The sequence below is a fragment of the Pseudorasbora parva genome, chromosome 2 (genome assembly GCF_024679245.1).
Source record: "Pseudorasbora parva isolate DD20220531a chromosome 2, ASM2467924v1, whole genome shotgun sequence".
Lineage (NCBI taxonomy): Eukaryota > Metazoa > Chordata > Actinopteri > Cypriniformes > Gobionidae > Pseudorasbora > Pseudorasbora parva.
The window spans coordinates 50,766,339-50,783,526 of NC_090173.1; the positions used below are offsets into that span (position 1 = coordinate 50,766,339).

General features: G+C 41.5%; 1 protein-coding gene across 7 annotated transcripts in view; it reads left to right on the forward strand.

The window, feature by feature from the left end:
• The window catches only part of sdk2a (sidekick cell adhesion molecule 2a), a 230,642-nt gene that overhangs the window by 125,248 nt on the left and 88,206 nt on the right, over window positions 1-17,188 (forward strand). For all 7 annotated transcript variants that reach the window (XM_067423667.1, XM_067423676.1, XM_067423692.1 and 4 more), the window contains exons 2-4: window positions 9,559-9,718; window positions 13,636-13,742; window positions 16,307-16,454. In XM_067423667.1, coding sequence (XP_067279768.1) covers window positions 9,559-9,718; window positions 13,636-13,742; window positions 16,307-16,454 — 415 coding nt within the window. The remainder of the gene's footprint in view (window positions 1-9,558; window positions 9,719-13,635; window positions 13,743-16,306; window positions 16,455-17,188) is intronic.

Below are 17,188 nucleotides of genomic sequence, written 5' to 3' on the forward strand. Positions count from 1 at the left end.
TTACCAGCTTGTGCTCCCAGATGCACGGCCATTGTGCGGATTCTAGCCTCAATATTGTTTCGTCCCCCGTGAGGACACATTCTGCCTCTGTTTACTAAGCTCGGATAGAAAACCCAGAGTTTTGATGCCTCTCCGTTTCAAGTCGCTCTGATGTAAAATATGGCTGACGTACCCTTGACAGCTCAGAGCTGCATCCTTTGCTGTCCCTCCCGTCCGAAACGCATGTGACTGATGTTCCTAATGCGAACCGTGTTCTTCACCCTCATAACAAATAAATAAACCGGTGTCCAAGCCGAGCCCTGCCTGCTTTGGAACACAGACCGCTATAAATGTAATGAAGGCAGATGGTAATTCTTCTTTCTGTCAAAGCCATGTGGCCATTAGCATTTACATCCAGCCCTGCCATTCACTCAGTCACCTCGCGGCGCTCTAGCCAGCACACGCGCAATGATAAGAATCACAATCAGCGGCCTTCCCGCATACATATATTACAATGCCAGCCTCCGGATACAATGCAGAGCTCCTGACTATTAACAAGTGCGCTATCTCTCCAACGCAGGGGTTTCAGGTGTAGGGGAGGGGTTGGAAGAAAACGGGAGGAATCCGACAGCTTGTTCCGTGCTGTTGGAGTGTCAGTATCTCTAAGGCCCAGTGAAACGACTGCTAGAACAGATGGGGCCTAGACCGTCCTTTCCATTTGAAATGATTGCCTCGGATGCCATTTAGTCATGAAGAATGCGATGTGTGATTTCCTGTAGGGGAGCCTAAAAGGGCGTATCAGCCCATAATTACGCTGCATATTTGTCATTTTTGTGTTTGTTTGTCTGCCGACTCATTCTTTCGCGAGCCTGGCATTAAGCGAGCGAGGTTTTGGACAGTGCCATGTCATACGTCCAGGTGCTCCACCATAATGGAGCCAGTGAAATAATAGCGTGTGGATGGAATGCTTTCCCACCACCCCATCAACTAATTAGGATCTAATTATCCAGGCAAGTGTAAACAATCGCAGCAGATGGCAGAAAGCGCAGAATTAACTCTAATGACCCGGGGCTCAGTGGAATTCTCATTTCGATGCCTTTGTTTGTTATTTTCCTCCATTATTCTTTGCCCTACTTTCTAAATACAGTTCGTAGCTGCCTTCTCGTGCCAAGCTACAGTGCTTTCTGTCTTTCTCCTTTCCGCTTCGTTGAGGTGTTTGCACATCTTCAGCTCACATGATGCAATTTATCCTCTCGCTAAGATCAAGCGAGTTTGCATTCCCATTTTCTGGTTTTGTATGCCACCTATTAGCGTTAAATTAGACAGGAAGACAAGTCCTGAGATGCAGTGCTCTGTAAGTAGACGCATAATTACAGCACACATGCCATTAAAACTTCAGTGCACCCTCTGCTTCGCTCCAAAATTTGCTACTCAAGTCCATCAAAACAGCATCTGACTTCATAGAGTCCACTGGATGAAGAGAGAAACATGCTGTCGGGGCAACTGATTGGGATTCTCAGAGGCATTGACAGAAGGGTGAAAAATAGATGTGGATGAAGTATGAGGGTGCACGGCATCTCATTAATTGATGGTTGGCGTGCGCGGTTGCTTCTCTGTGTTGTGCCAAGCGCTCTGGTGCCTAATTAATCTCATGGATATCAGAGACACGTCCCAGGGCACACGCATCCCCTGGTGTTGAGTTAGAGAGATATTGAGAACCCGAAAAGGAGAAAGGAGGATGAGACAAGAGGGAGGGAGAGTAGAGAGAGGTGGGGAAAGATGCAAACTGAGGTGAGTAGAAAGAGAAGCCGTAGAGGGAAATGCAGGGAGACAGCATATGCACAACGCCAGAGAGTGTGACGAAGTGGCAGAGAAAGAAGAAGTGACAAAAGGTAAGAAAATAGATAGGTGTTGAAGGAACGAGAGGGCGGGGGAAGAATGTGTGCCGGCATTGTGTCGATGCCGCCTTCAGGAGGCTGTGCTCGGATAATTCAATCTGCCGACCATTGACTGCCCCCTATTCTGTCTTCACTCCTAATTAAATCTCTATTTGATAGCTCAATGCCGCCTCTAATTGTGTTCGAGCTACGTCACCGGCCGCCCGCAGCCCTCCGGATCAAAATCGCAATGCCGTGCTACATTACACCTCAATTAATCGCATCAATTACACATCCATTAACCCGCGGCAACCTACTCATACGGCAGTCAAAGACAGATGTGCTGAGAAAACCTGAGGAGCTAATGAAATTCAGAGCTATGAGAGATTGCAAATTACCCCACCGGTTGAATTGCAACAGAAGTCAAACAAAGTAATTCAGAGTCCCTTTATTATTCTACACCTCATTCAACAGACCTGTGGTGCTTTTCAAAGAAAGAAAACAACAGTAAAATAAAAGCTTTTTCTTCTTTCTTGGTGCGATCATAATCTGCCTATACAAAAGAACCCTTGTGCCTCACACATGCCATTTTACCAGCCATAAACACGCTAGAAGATAACATGAGCTAAAACGCTGAATTGTGACAATAGTGCTGTTGCATCTGCATTTGTCTTAATGTGGCAACATGGTTGTTTGACCTCAAGGGGAATGGGGCTCTTCACCTTGCTTCCAGGGTGGAGGGCACTTTGCACGCTTTGGGAGTTGATGAAGTGTAAATCGGCAGGGTGCCGGTTGTCACGGTGACAACCGCTACTGAAAGAGTGACGGATCAGGCTGACCTTCAGCGGGGACCAGGAGCGCAGTGTGGGATTGTCCCTGTGCCAGCCTAGTACTGTCCCCGGGACCAGCAGTCGAACAAACATGCACACACACTGCCTACTTCAGCATTGCACCTAAAGGCTAGGGGCGTGACCATCATTACACCTACAGGAAGTGCTATACTCTTTTTGGCAGGAGAAAGCAGAAGCAGAGGTGACAGTTGCCCCAAAGTTCTGCAATGATTTGAGAAAAGGCACCTCGCAGCTTTACGAGCCAGAGGTTGCCTAGACCTGGCGTCCACTTATTCTAAGCCTTTGTGATGAGAAGAACAGCATTGGCAAATGTACTTACGCACAGGTGCCAGAGGATTAAGCGGAAATGGACATGGCCCTTACTGTGCTGGAATAAGGGAGCGAACACCAGAACAAGTGTTCAGTCCGAGCCCAGAGAGTATGATTGTGTGCCAGCGTGTTGCATCGAAAGCTCTGAGGGGTATGCTTTATGGATCCCGGCTGGTGCCTGTGGCCTTTGTCTCGGAGCTATTAAAATTCTGCGTGTGCTGCGGCAGCAGCCTGAGTGGAGCGTTGCCATTTGAGGTTGGCTGTCAGGTTAGTGAAAGTGCTTCTTTGTCGTTTCGTAGGTAGCCAGTGGTGGCAAGGTGGATAAGGGCACTGCAGAATGATGCTCTCAGCCCGACCAAGCATGAAGAGAACATTAAACGCCCCCTGACTCAGGCCAGCTCAGCTTGCCCGTTGCAGGGCTCCTCCACTGCAGAGGAACCACCCTTAGGTTTTCCATCTGGACCAATAATCCATGCCATCCAACACCCACACACACAGAGAAACATAGAATGTGTTGAAGGAACCTTAAGATAGCGCACTTAATTCCCCCAGAGTATGTTGGCATGCTTCCTATCTCCTGCCACCCCCCATGAAGACTAACACAAAAAGGCACCTTCCTTTAGTTATATCTTTTCCTTTTTCTTCCACTTCCAAACCACAGGGATTCTGATGAGAAATGGCACCTGCGTTATGGCTCATTAAGGCTGAGTTTAGCTTCATCCTGACCTGGGGTTTCTTGCTCTCTGTGGGCACGCTCTCCTGCGGACATAGCCCGCCCACTCAGAGCAGGATTTTAGAGAGTGAGAAACAGAGCTGCTTAACCCTGCCTGAGCCCCAGCAGATCAAAGCCTGATGCTCATACAGTGAAGCGGCCACAGGCACTGACTGACATTCTCATTACAATATGGAGATCGCTCACAGCACCAAGAAGCTTCCTATGTGAGGACAATGTCAGACCTCTGCAAACTAGTCTGTGCTCTGCCTCCATTTCATGCTAACATAACCTTTCGTCTGACATAATGGGAACCCATAGGAGTGATTTTTTTTTTACCACACTGTGTATTCAGCCACAAAGGCCCTGTTCATTTCTTTGTATCTAAAACAGCACAGCTGCTCCAAACCCTTTTGAGATCTCTCGACCACTAAATGTAGCGATTTAGACAAACAGATTAAATTTCTTCACAAGCAGTTTAAAAGGAAACATTATGGAGCTTTCAGTTTAGTTTTAAGTATTGACATTTTCTCAGAGGTTTCTTCTAAAATTCCTTTTAAATAGACACATGTGGGACATTTATAACCTACAGTAAGACACGGGTAAGGCTGCTATTAGCCCCCCTAATATAACCTTTTCACCAAGCTGTTCGGGAACTAATCATTTAAAGAGCTTCAGCCACCAAAGGAAACAAAATGGCAGCTCTGCCAACCAAATACTTTGACAGTGGACTGAACAAATGTGAGTTTAAGGATGCGTTTACACGACAACGATGTGCTTAAAATGAAGACGTTTTTTCTTTGTCATTTACGCATAGTCAAAACGATCCCCATTCACACTGATCTACAAAAAAGAACTAAAATTGCTGTATCCTACCACTAGTCCATTAGATGGCGAAGACTGAACAGACCTCATCGTTTACACAGATTCGCGTTTTGTTGTTTACATAGAGAACTTGTTCAAAACTGTGCATTTTTTAAGGCACACAAAACATCAAAAATTGTACGTTCTTATCTGAAAACAGTGTTGTGTAAACAGTCCCTAATCCTTTTAGTGAGGATTACTATGTGAGAGATACATCAACTAATAGTATTCATATGATGATGATGTTCACGATACACATTTTATAGCTCAGCCCAACGCCTATGGTATGAATTATAGTCTACATATCTAAAATTGCATATCATTGAAGATTCCCATAATTTAGAAGATTAAAAGGTGAACTATGTAGTATTTTTTGCTGTAAAATATCCAAAAACCATCAGGCCAGTGTTATATATTTTGTTCAGTTGAGTTCTTACAATATCTCAAAAGTTTCCAACTATAAATTGTGAGAAAATTGCTATTTTAACCAAGGAGCCGGGACGTCTGAGGGAGTCTCCTGTCAATAGCGTCATATCTGCGTTACTCTCGGTTTCCGGTTTTATTCTGCAGAAGCGCTTTACTCTTAGCAGTGTGAACAAGAGTCACAGCAGCCGCTGAGAGAACACACAGAGTAACGTCATAACATCATTTTAAACACACTTAAATGTGTCTGATATGATAAACAGAGCTGCGTTACCTCACACTCATGAACAGAAAAGAGGAAATGGCGCCGGCGACTGTGTCCCGTCATAATAAAAGTCCCGCTGCTCGCGAGCCGTGTGTTTGTGTATCAATCGCTCCAGCGGCCGTGCTCAGCTCCTCAACACTCGGTCCTGCTCTGCTTCACACTACAGTAACGTTAATAATCACATCCATCATCATGATTTCTGCCAGAGTCCTATCCCGATTCTTTCCCATCGGCTGTGAGGTGAAGACCACATGTCCCAAGATGCTGCGCTCAAACGGCGTCATCAAACTACGCCTTTGTTTTAAATAGGTGCCCTCTAGAGGACGGAAAAGTTACATAGTGCAGCTTTAATGAAGAGTTTGCTAAGAAACAATTAAATTGAGTACATATTATGTTTATACAATATATTATACATTGAAATCTCTGAAATGTACTATCTCTGCAAATCTTGGGACATTGCTGGGTGATCTCAGGAGAGAAAACTTAAATAAAAGAAAATGTCTAGAAAAAACAGTTGAGTTATCAAAGTAAGTCTCACTTGTAGTTTTTCTTTTCTTTTTCGGGATGAGACTCGTGGTGCAAATAATCGCACTGCCAAGCCACACACACATTAGCACGCATTTGCACAACCGTCCATCATATCTTCGTAGGGGGGGTGCTGCTTTCAGCCAATCAATGTAGAGTCTGATTTTGCACCTGAGGTCTCTAATGGCCGTATGTTTATTGTGCGGCATTGCTAAGTGGATGTGCCTCTCCACTGGCTGTGCTGAATGGCAGTGCATTTACTGGAGGATAAAATGATGTGGTGGCACGGTTGGCGAGCGCTGTGCACTCAGGGTGGTGTGTGTGTGTGTGTGTGTGTATGTGAAATGACTGGCAGTCTATATCTATATTGTTTTCAAGAGCCTGTTACCCAATGGCAATGATTTGGAGGGTTGTACCAGGATTGATTAGGCTGATAATAGCCCAACACCTTTAGATGAAAAGAATTAGCCATTCTTATGCAAGAGAGTGTGTGGGTGTACATGTATGATTGTTTTTATGGGGACTTACTGTATGTAACCTACTGAATATTCGTTCTCCATTATTAGGCCCCACTTGCCACAGGGCCCCATACAACATCCCCACACTGTGAAAGCTCACATGTATCATAAGTTAATATGTATAATTTACTTGTGTGTATTTCTTGTTTGTGTGAGACCTCACTCTGTAAATGCTTGATGGCGCCCCCTAGAGGTGAGACTTCTCAACATGTCTTGCAGTGCACCTCGCAGCACAGAGAAATTAGCTGAACAACCCGGCAACAGAGCTCCAGGGCTCACTAGCTTATTGCTTCAATTAATACAAGCTTTAATTGGCTTTTCACAAACACAATGACAATCGGATCCATGTCACCTACAGAGAACGATCGATAGGTCCCATCATCTGCTCCTCGTGAGGGAAATGAAAGCACTTTGTCTCTTGGCTGAAGGCACCCGCACGAAGGGCTTTGTGTTTGTCTGTGAGTGTGTATAATCCGGCTGTTTTAGAAAGACCGAAGATGAATGGATTCCTCGGTACACTATAGCTCATTCTGTCAGGTTTGCAGGCAGAGCGACTGCATCTTAAAGTTATCTTCAAAACCTTCCCTCACTTAGCCCGTCAGGCCCCTGAAATTCTCACCTCACCCTCCCTCTCTCATGACTTCAGAGGTCTCTTCTTTCAGCTCCCGAGCTTCTCGTCACAACAGACAAATCGTTTCTTAAATTGTCTTTTATTTTTAAGAGGCCAAATTGAGTTTGTCAAATCGTGTTTAGCCTTTCAATGTTAATGGCTTCTTTTCCTTTGTTTCTATCTCTCTCACTCTCAGCATGATGCAATTCAGCAGTGAGAAATGTTTCATCTTTCTTTGTTGTAAGTAAACAACACTCATTTCAAAGATCATTTCAATCATAGACTGTAGTATACGAGCCCTGGTGGATAGTGCTCGAGCTCTGACATGTTTCCACTATATATATATATTTATCAGAATGTCAAAAAAACAATAAATAAAATGAATCTTTATATCTATTTCCTCTCATCCCCTGCGGTCATTGGCCGAGCAATGCCAGGTGGTGCCGTCCAAGCAAAGTCTAAAACATTCACACTCTGAGGTGAAATGAACTTCTAACCTTCACCCAAACAACACAATCCATTGGATTCTTCGAAAAGCTGTGATAGAAATAGCTATATAAACTCAAAATATGTCATTGCATAACATATGGCTTTTTAATGTTATATTTATTTATTGGTAGTGAGTTTTGATCATTTTATTTTAGATTATGCTGATATGTAAATAATTGTAAGACTTATTTGGGACCTCCTGGACGTTAGCTTAGGTCCTAGCTGCAGCTGCGTCAAAAAAGTAATGGGATTACATAATGTACTGTATGTTACTTGTAATCAGAAAAGTAATCTAATAACGTAGAAATGCAGTTCATCGACTGGCCACTAGAGGCTACAGGCTCCAGAAAGAAGCAGAATCTCATTGAGCCCTTTACAGCAGAAAAAAAAACATGTTTACAGCCTGCTACAAATTGTGGTTTTGGTCTATACGGCTAATTTTGACCTTCATGACAACTGTGAGGGGGGTAATTTTTTTTCTCAAACTCATTCGTTTACATTATATAAAGCCTTAAATTCTGCATAATTAAGGGCGTGGCCACTTTGAGTGACATGTGGATAGCCATTTATCCGCTGTCTGTTAATCATCGCGTCACCTGAGCTCCGCCCACGTCCCGCCTCTTTGACTATTTTCTGTTATCTAGGCGTGACACGCGATAATGCGCTACTAAGATGGCAACGGCCAGCTCATTCTTACTTTACACATCAAAACTGCTCTTCAGAATCCTATGGGCGACGTCACGGACACTATGTCCATTTAAAAAAAAACAACATTTTTTTTACAGTCTATGGTTATAATGCTTTATTTGTTACATCAAAAAGTAATCTGATAGCATGATACATGTTACTTATAATGTGTTACTTTTTTCATTACATCAAAAAGTAATCTGATTATGTAATGCATGTTACTTGTAATATGTTACTTTATTCGTTAAATTAAAAAATAATCTTATAGCATAATGCATGTTAAGTGTAATGCTTTACTTGTTCCATAAAAAGTACTCTGCTAACACACATTACATGTAAATGTGTTACTTTACTTGTTATGTAAAAAAGTAATCCGATAATGTAATGGACGGAACTTGTAATGCATTACCCCCAAAAAGGCTCATTTCAGTCTGAGAGATCAGAGCTACTGTAGAAATGTGTCCATTTAGAATATAATCATAATTAATAAGGGTACATCGGGACACTCTGGTACACTGGAGGAAGTGTGAGCGTTTTCTACGTAGCATGAGCTGAACTGACTGACTTCAGCTGAACAACAGCCTAAATGCATCATTCTTCCTGTTATAAGCTACTTTGAAACTATTTGTAATAAACAATATTGTATAAAGCGCTATGTAAATAAATAGAGGTGACTTGACTTGACTTATAGAGATCATTGATGGAATCACGTCCTCGTGTTCTGATATCAAAACACTCAAAGTTAAACTTGTATGATGTTCGTCTGCTGGTGGAACCGGAACAAACTCACTTGCGTTTGCAATAGTTGAAGCTGTATTATATTTTCTTGTATATATTGTATCGTTTTCATATGCATTTTTTAATAATTGTATTCATTGGTTTATGAAATACACACAGTCTCATTGAGTAATTACTGTATTATATTAAATACAGTATATCTTTAGTACTGTCACGCAGTGGTATATCTTTAGGAAAACAAGATGCATTTCAAATGCAGTTCAAATCTAGTTTTTATGCCCTAAGTACAAAAAAACACCTTTTTTTTATTGCCTCTTATGTTGTTGAATTAAAAGCTGACTATTTATGTGAAACCTTCCTCTTCACTAGCTTTGTTTTTCTGCTTAAGTGCTGCACTATTCTAATGCTCAGTTGAGACGGACTGCTACATGACACATCTACATGTATTGTTTTCTCCCTTGGATTAATCTGCTTGTATTATTCTGGTTTGTAAGTTGCTTTGGATAAAAGCGTCTGCTAAAATAAATACACGCAAATGTAAATGTAACATCAGCCCTAAGCCTGACTCTAAATCTCACCCTTATATCGGATTGGTTGATAGGAATGTTGTCTCAGAAATAACAAGGATGTTGATCCAGGAACATGTCCTACTTGGGTGAAACATGCTAAGCCTCTTTCTTTCTGTCTCGCTCTCTCTCTCTCTCCCTCCAGATGACGTCCCACCCTACTTCAAGATGGAGCCGGTGGCCAGCCAGATCCACCTGGAAGGAAACCGTGTGGTTCTCACCTGCATGGCTGAGGGCAGCTGGCCCCTGGAGTTCAAATGGCTTTACAACGGTACCGAGTTGACGCGTTTCTCCCTGGAGTACAGGTGACACTTCCCATCTTCCCACCGCTGTATGAGTGTTTCTGGCCCTGTAGACGTTTCGAATATGCACTTTTCACTAGTCTAGCAGTGAGCGCACACACCCAGCACAATGTCAAATGATGTATTTATTTAGTAACATTGTGGTGGAAATAGTGATGGTGAAGGAACTTTAATTTTAGTTTTGACATTTACACAAAAGAGTGTCCCATTAATTGCTGAAAATTACATTAACAGCTCTTTGGTGTTTAATTGACACTGACTGACAAAGTTTGACAAAATTACAGATAAAATATTCTGTTCAATATTTCATTTATTTTCATCTCAATCAATCCACTGCAAGTATTTTTTTTATATATATAAAGTGATTTTTTTATATATTTTAAGGGTGAACGTCTAGGTCTGGGAGAACAGCAAAACAATGAAATCTATTCAGAAAAGACATTTGAAAAGTTTAATCTGACCTTCATATAACGAAGAGGACATTTTTTATTTTTGAAAAATTTCGTTTGAATAAAAACCGAGCTCACTAAAGTTCCTGTAAACACGCATTTATCCTTCAGGCGGCTTAATCACCGTCACAGATTCAACACTGACCAGTTTTCAATTGCGACGAGTTTCATTGAGTTTTTCCTGGTATTTATTTAAATGATGTCTCTTGTCTTTATGGTGAGTCACTAGCGTTTGTGGATTGTAATCCTCTTGAGCTGTAGTGCCTCATTCCCTCCGCAGCCATGAAATCATACTCATGAAATCTCAGCTCACATTAAATGAGAATGAGATGTATTTCCTGAGCGATCCCTGTCGTCCATGTTTTGTTTTATATTCTGCGTGAATGTTGTATCCCTGGTGAAGGCTGTGTGGAATAATCCATCAAAGAGCGAGTAGTCGAGTACCTTGTGAATTAATTTCAATAGCTTCGAGTGCTATATGTAATATTTATATTAAAAAAGCTAGTGCATTCTCTCTCTCTCTCTCTCCCTCTTTGGTCGCAGTGGCTGGGCTCTTTTACCTGCTGACCACAGGACTCTTTCATATTTGCATTTTAAGACTTTCTAATGGATAAAGTCTAACCTGCCCGCAGCGCTCACTCTAAGTGATGGTCGAGTCAGACATTTTCTGGTCTGCTCTCGACGGGTTTTCTGCCTGTCAGTCAAGACAATAGGAGCGGTTTCCGACGCAGTCCACAGAGCATCTCCAAAAGATCCCTGGTGACTGAAACTTCCCAGCAGTCTCCTACCTCTCAGACACTGAAAAGAGTGTGCGCGGGTTTGCTTATAGTTTCTTTTCTCAGGGAGCGAGGACCTTCTCTCTTCTTTGTATTCCTCGCGTCCACCGATCAAAGAAAAAGCTTGAATTCACTCCAGCGGGTTATACTGAGGTACTAAACTAAAGTATCAGAAAAGGAGCTGGCGGTGTAAAAAAATGAGGTAGTGTTGAATAAAAGCATTACTGCCCACATGTTCGCTCTCTCTTTATCACTCCATTTAACTAATAGGTCTTGTCACAGGCTCGTGACTGAGGCCGTGTGCGTAGGTGTAAAAACACACTTGCCTACTTCATGATGAAGGCCCAGTTATTTTAAATTATTATTATTATTTCAACAGCATACATGGCTATGATTGCAGATGTTTAAAGCAAATAAATAAACCAGATCAAGGGACTGAACCAGACCCCTTATTCTACATTTAAGGGATAGTTCCCCAGCCATTGACTACCATAGTAGGCAGATCTTAGTGACAAACTAGTCAGATCTGCTTAGTTACAAACATTCCTCCAAATATTTTCCTTTGTGTTCAGCAGAAGAAAGAAATTCATTCAGGTTTGGAACAACTTGAGGGATGAAATGATGACAGAAATCAAGCGTAGCGTCAGTTCTGGCAGGTCACGTTAGTCAAGCTTGCATCAGCTGACTGTCAGCTGATCGCGTCTACCAGTCGTGATAAACACCATACATATATAAGCTCCTTCAGTATTATTAGCCGCTATTGCTTTTCTCCGGAGCTAATTACCCTCCTCCATCCCCAGCTCCTCTCGTCAGTCAGGATTGTGGCATCTCATTTCCCCTGAATGAGACTAAATTCCTGAATTATGTTGTACATTTAATTTCGACAGTGATGAAATCTGCAATACATTGTCGGTTCTGTTCTGTTTACCCTAAGGTGGTTTATCCCTGCTCTCCCTGCTTTCATCCATGCTATTGATGTGGAGGGAGTTGTAGCTCAGAACACAATCACACCACCAATCCAATCTATATGCTAATTATCAATCCTCTTTGACAATGGTGGTCCTGACAGAATTTTCAGGTGACTACCAAACCTAAAAGAATCTAATCTTAAAGGGATAGTTCTGTCATCATTTACTTACCCTTATGTTGTTTTAAAAGTGCTACATGTAAGTTTTTGACTGTACTAAAGCATACAAATATTTAGGAAACATGCTAAGTTCACAAAATAATTTCTCTGAAAAACAACGCTAAAGCCAATTATTTTACTTTGAAATGTGCGCTCTGTGTCGGGATGTCTGTTTTTGTTTTTGCAATACCACACAGTGCCAGTTTACCCAATAGTATTTTGACATCACATGCTGCCAGTGAGCGGAAAACAGCCTATTGTAGCCATGGAAGCTAGCAAACAAAGTGGGTCAGAGACACCTAAAAAGCCTCCTGGCCTTCCATTGTCAACTCGTTCCTGTTGGGTGTCCTCAAACTGGCAACCCACGTAAGTGTCCCATCTTAGAAGGAGAGGGCGGGGCAAACAATATTTTAAATTTGGACTGCAGTACCCATTTTAACCACTAGTTGCCATTCTTGCATACAGCACCTTTAAACCTGTTGACTCTTTAAAAATATTGTCTCTTGTGTTTCACTGGAGAAAGTATTTTGTTATACAATGTCCAAACTCCTGTATATGAAGATAAGTAAAGATGACAGGATTTTCATTTTGGGGTGAACTCTCTCTTTGAGCATTCACACGTGTATTTTGACTGTAATATTTGTATTACTTCATTTATTAATTTTAATTGTAGCAATTGGGGATGTTATATATATATATATATATATATATATATATATATATATATATATATTTATTTTTTTTTTTTTTTATTTTTTTGAAAATATATATATATTTTTAAAGTGTAATATATATATATATATATATATATATATATATATATATATATATATATATATATATATATATATATATATATATATATATATATATATAGGACAACAGCTTTTTTCTTTAGTTTTTTTTCTAGTCAGGTAACACATATTTCTAAGAAAGCACCTTTCTACCTCATAGGCAGCCAAGTTTTTATCAAAAAACAGCCTCTTTTGCCAGTGGTGAAGTACAGTGAAGAAGCCCCTAGTTGTCAATTTGTACTGTATGTAGTAAGGGGACTCGGGTCCTCCAGTGGACAACTAATGGTCAGCATGTACTGTATGCTTCATATCCTCTGGTTTTCAGCTTCCTTTGATGGTCTCAGGTTATCCAGACTGATGCTTTGTAGGCCACTGTTAGTTCGAGGCCCAAGGACACTGGCCCTGTCTATAATACAACCCACATCCACATAAATATTTCTCTCCTTTGTTCTATCTGAAGTGTCAAATCAATGGCCTCTCCTGTGTTTTGTTGATCACAACATCAGGGCTGCCTGAGGACTTCTATCTATTGTTGATGAGGGTTCTTACTTCAACAGGTTACTCATGAAAACCCTGAGCTGGCTGAGTGTTGCGGCCTGATCTGCACTCGAGCAGAACCTAGAACTGTATGATTAATTATGGACAGATAAATAGCTTTTTGGGATCAAAGGCCATTTGTTATAGCCACTGCTATGGGCTTCCTGCAAGCTTCCAATTGTTTGAGTATGAAAAGTAGCAAACAGTGGTTGATAGGATTCCAATTATCATTCACCAGGTACGTGATACCATCACTGGACCGCTCCCATGCAGGCTTCTACAGATGTATCGTCAGGAACAGGGTTGGCGCTCTGATGCAGAGAAGTTCACAAGTCCAGGTCGCCTGTAAGTGTCACATCACATCAAAACACAAACAATAGATCTTAAAGTGCCCCTGTTATTTTTATTTATTTATTATTTTTATTATATATTCTCTTTCATGCAGGTTGTAATATATTTATTGAAAACAAATCTCATAAACTTATATTTTAATCAAAATAGAATATAGATAACATCAAATGTTGAAAGTGAGACATTTTGAAATGTCATGCCAAATATTGGCTCATTTTGGATTTCATTACAGCTACACATTCCAAAAAAGTTGGGACAGGTAGCAATAAGAGGCCAGAAAAGTTAAAGGCACATATAAGGAACAGCTGGAGGACCATTTTGCAACTTATTAGCTCAATTGGCAACATGATTGAGTATAATAAGAGCCTCTCAGAGTGGCAGTATCTCTCAGAAGTCAAGATGGGCAGAGGATCACCAATGCTGTGGCAAAAAATAGTGGAGCAATATCAGAATGTAGTTTCTCAGAGAAAAATTGCAAAGAGTTTTAAGTTATCATCATCTACAGTGCAGAATATCATCCAAAGATTCAGAGAATCTGGAACAATCTCTGTGCGTAAGGGTCAAGGCTGGAAACCATACTGGATGCCCATGATCTTCGGGCCCTTAGACGGCACTGCATCACATACAGGAATGAGCTACTGTAATGGAATCACAACATGGGCTCAGGAATAATTCCAGAAAACTGTGTCGGTGAACACAATCCACCGTGCCATTCGCCGTTGACGACTAAAATGCTATAGGTAAAAAAAAAAAGCCATATCTAAACATGATCCAGAAGCACAGGCGGTTTCCCAGGGACAAAGCTCATTTAAAATGGACTGTGGCAAAGTGGAAAACTGTTCTGTGGTCAGACAAATCAAAATGTGAAGTTCTTTTTGGAAAACTGTGATGCCATGTCATTCGGACTAAAGAGGACAAGGACAACCCAAGTTGTTATCAGGGCTCAGTTCAGAAGCAGCATCTCTGATGGTATGGGGTTGCATGAGTGTGTGTGGTGTGGGCAGCTTACACATCTGGAAAGGCACCATCAATGCTGAAAGGTATATCCAATTTTTAGAACAGCATATGCTCCCATCCAGAGGTTGTCTCTTTCGAAGACCTTGCATTTTCCAACATGACAATGCCAGACCACATCCTGCATCAATTACAGCACAGTGGCTGTGTAGAAGAAGGATCCGGGTACTGAAATGGCCAGCCTGTAGTCCAGATCTTTCACTCATAGAAAACATTTGGTGCATCATAAAGAGGAAGATGCGACAAAGAAGTCCTAAGACAGTTGAGCAACTAGAAGCCTGTATTAGACAAGAATGGGACAACATTCCTATTCCTAAACTTGAGCAACTTGTCTCCTCAGTCCACAGACGTTTGCAGACTGTTGTTAAAAGAAAAGGGAATGCCACACAGTGGTAAACGTGGCCTTGTCCCAACTTTTTTGAGATGTGTCGATGCCATGAAATTTAAAATCAACTTATTTTTCCCTTAAAATTATACATTTTCTCAGTTTAAACATTTTATATGCCCTCTATATTGTATTCTGAATAAAACTGCATTGCACATCATTGCATTCTGTTTTTCTTCACAATTTGTATAGTGTCCTAACTTTTTTGGGAATCGGGTTTGTACAATGTTATATATATATATATATAAATACTTCTGCTAAGCAGCCGTGGATGGAGCAAGATTTGTTTTACAAACTTTAACGTTACATCAGTCATTCACGTTTCAATAAATTTGAAGTGAATTTAATTTCATTTGTTGATAGATGTACACTTGTTAATGCTGATTGTGAGGAATTACAGTTGCAACATCTTGTAATGTACCTCAAACTAAGCAGCGCATCACTGAGAAACGGTCCTGCTTAAGTCATCCTTGCGATGAAGGTTCGGTTTGTATAGTTAGTAAAATCGATTACACTGTACAGTCACTTAGGACTAAGGAAGCCTCCAGAGCTAAAGTTCAGATTTGGTAATGGACATTTAGCTTCTGACAAGTGCTGTAAGCTAAGGATCTTTCCAATTAGGAAACCTTAAAATAGCATAATAGGGGCACTTTAAAACTCTGTAAGTATGATCACTTAAGATGCTGAGCGAAAAGGTCATTGTCTGTTGTCGATAGTGTAGCGATGCATGAAGCAAGCAGCTTTCTGTTGGCCAGCATGGCCAATCCATGTGACCAATTTGAACCCGTTGTGAAATCTGCACAGGGAAATCTTTCACTCTCACAGAAAATTTCTGATCATGTCGATTCCAAAAACTTGGCAATGATTTGAGGCACCTTTAGTACAAACAGTGTGAAATGATTAATAACCATAATGTAATATGGGGTTTTGGATTCTCACAGAAAAAATTTAATTGGCACATTCGTTGCTTCGTGCAGCTTTTAGCTTTAATTTAGAACAGACAAATTAGCTAATGCTAGAAACTGCTCACAAGTTAGGACAAAGTATTGCCAAGTCCTATCACAACACTGGAGCTTTGGGTTTTCTGTCAAATGACTCACAATGTACCTGTTCTTTTTGTCCTCTCACTTGCCTTTTTCGTTCTCTCTTTGTTCCTCAGACATGGAAGGCTTTGTGGAGGGTGAACGGTCTCAGGTGGTGTCCCAAGGGGAGGCGGCATTGATCTTCCCGCCACAAATCCACAGCTTTCCAAGGCCCGGGATCACATGGTTCAGAGACGGACGCAAGATCCCCCCCAGCAGCCGCATGTAATCTTCTCTTCATTTGCTCAGAGTCAACTTAATGGGCCCCCTTCTCACAGATGGGCTTTCATAACTTGCAGAAAGAGAGTGCTATGCTACGTATTATTACTCCAGAACTTTCAGCAATACCGGGAGCATTTATTGTAGGAACTCTCATTGATAAAGTCTGTTATAATAAGAACCCCTGTTGACTTTAGACTAAATGTGATTGAAGGCTAGAGAGGAAGCCGGCAACACGGGAGCCAATTAGACAAAGTGGACAAAAGGCCTTTATTGATGACCTTGGATGATTGACAGATTTTGCGCCCTGCGTGTGTGTGCACGGTCCATGTTAGAAAGGTCTCAGTAATCACCTGAGATCAATTTACCTCATCCGCCAGCAGGAGGCTGGACAAAAACAGCCGGCGTGTTTGATGATCTATAATTCATGCTGATCGTCCGGCATGTCACATTTGACGTGAGGGCTTTAGACACTTTGGATTGTGTTCCTCCACCCCACCACGCTGACTGGAGAACATTCAGACACGTTTTTTTCAGCCGGAGTATATGAGGAATCCCCAATGAGACACTGAGCGTTGAGGCAGGGGTTATATAAACATCTGAGGCTCCAGCGGCGCTGCTCAGACCTTCATTCTCTCTCGCTCTCTCTCTGTGTCTCTCCAGCGGCAGTAATGGCCCTATATGATGGTGAGAGGGCCTGACAGCATACGATTTGTTTGCCGCTTGTTTGTTGCTCCTTC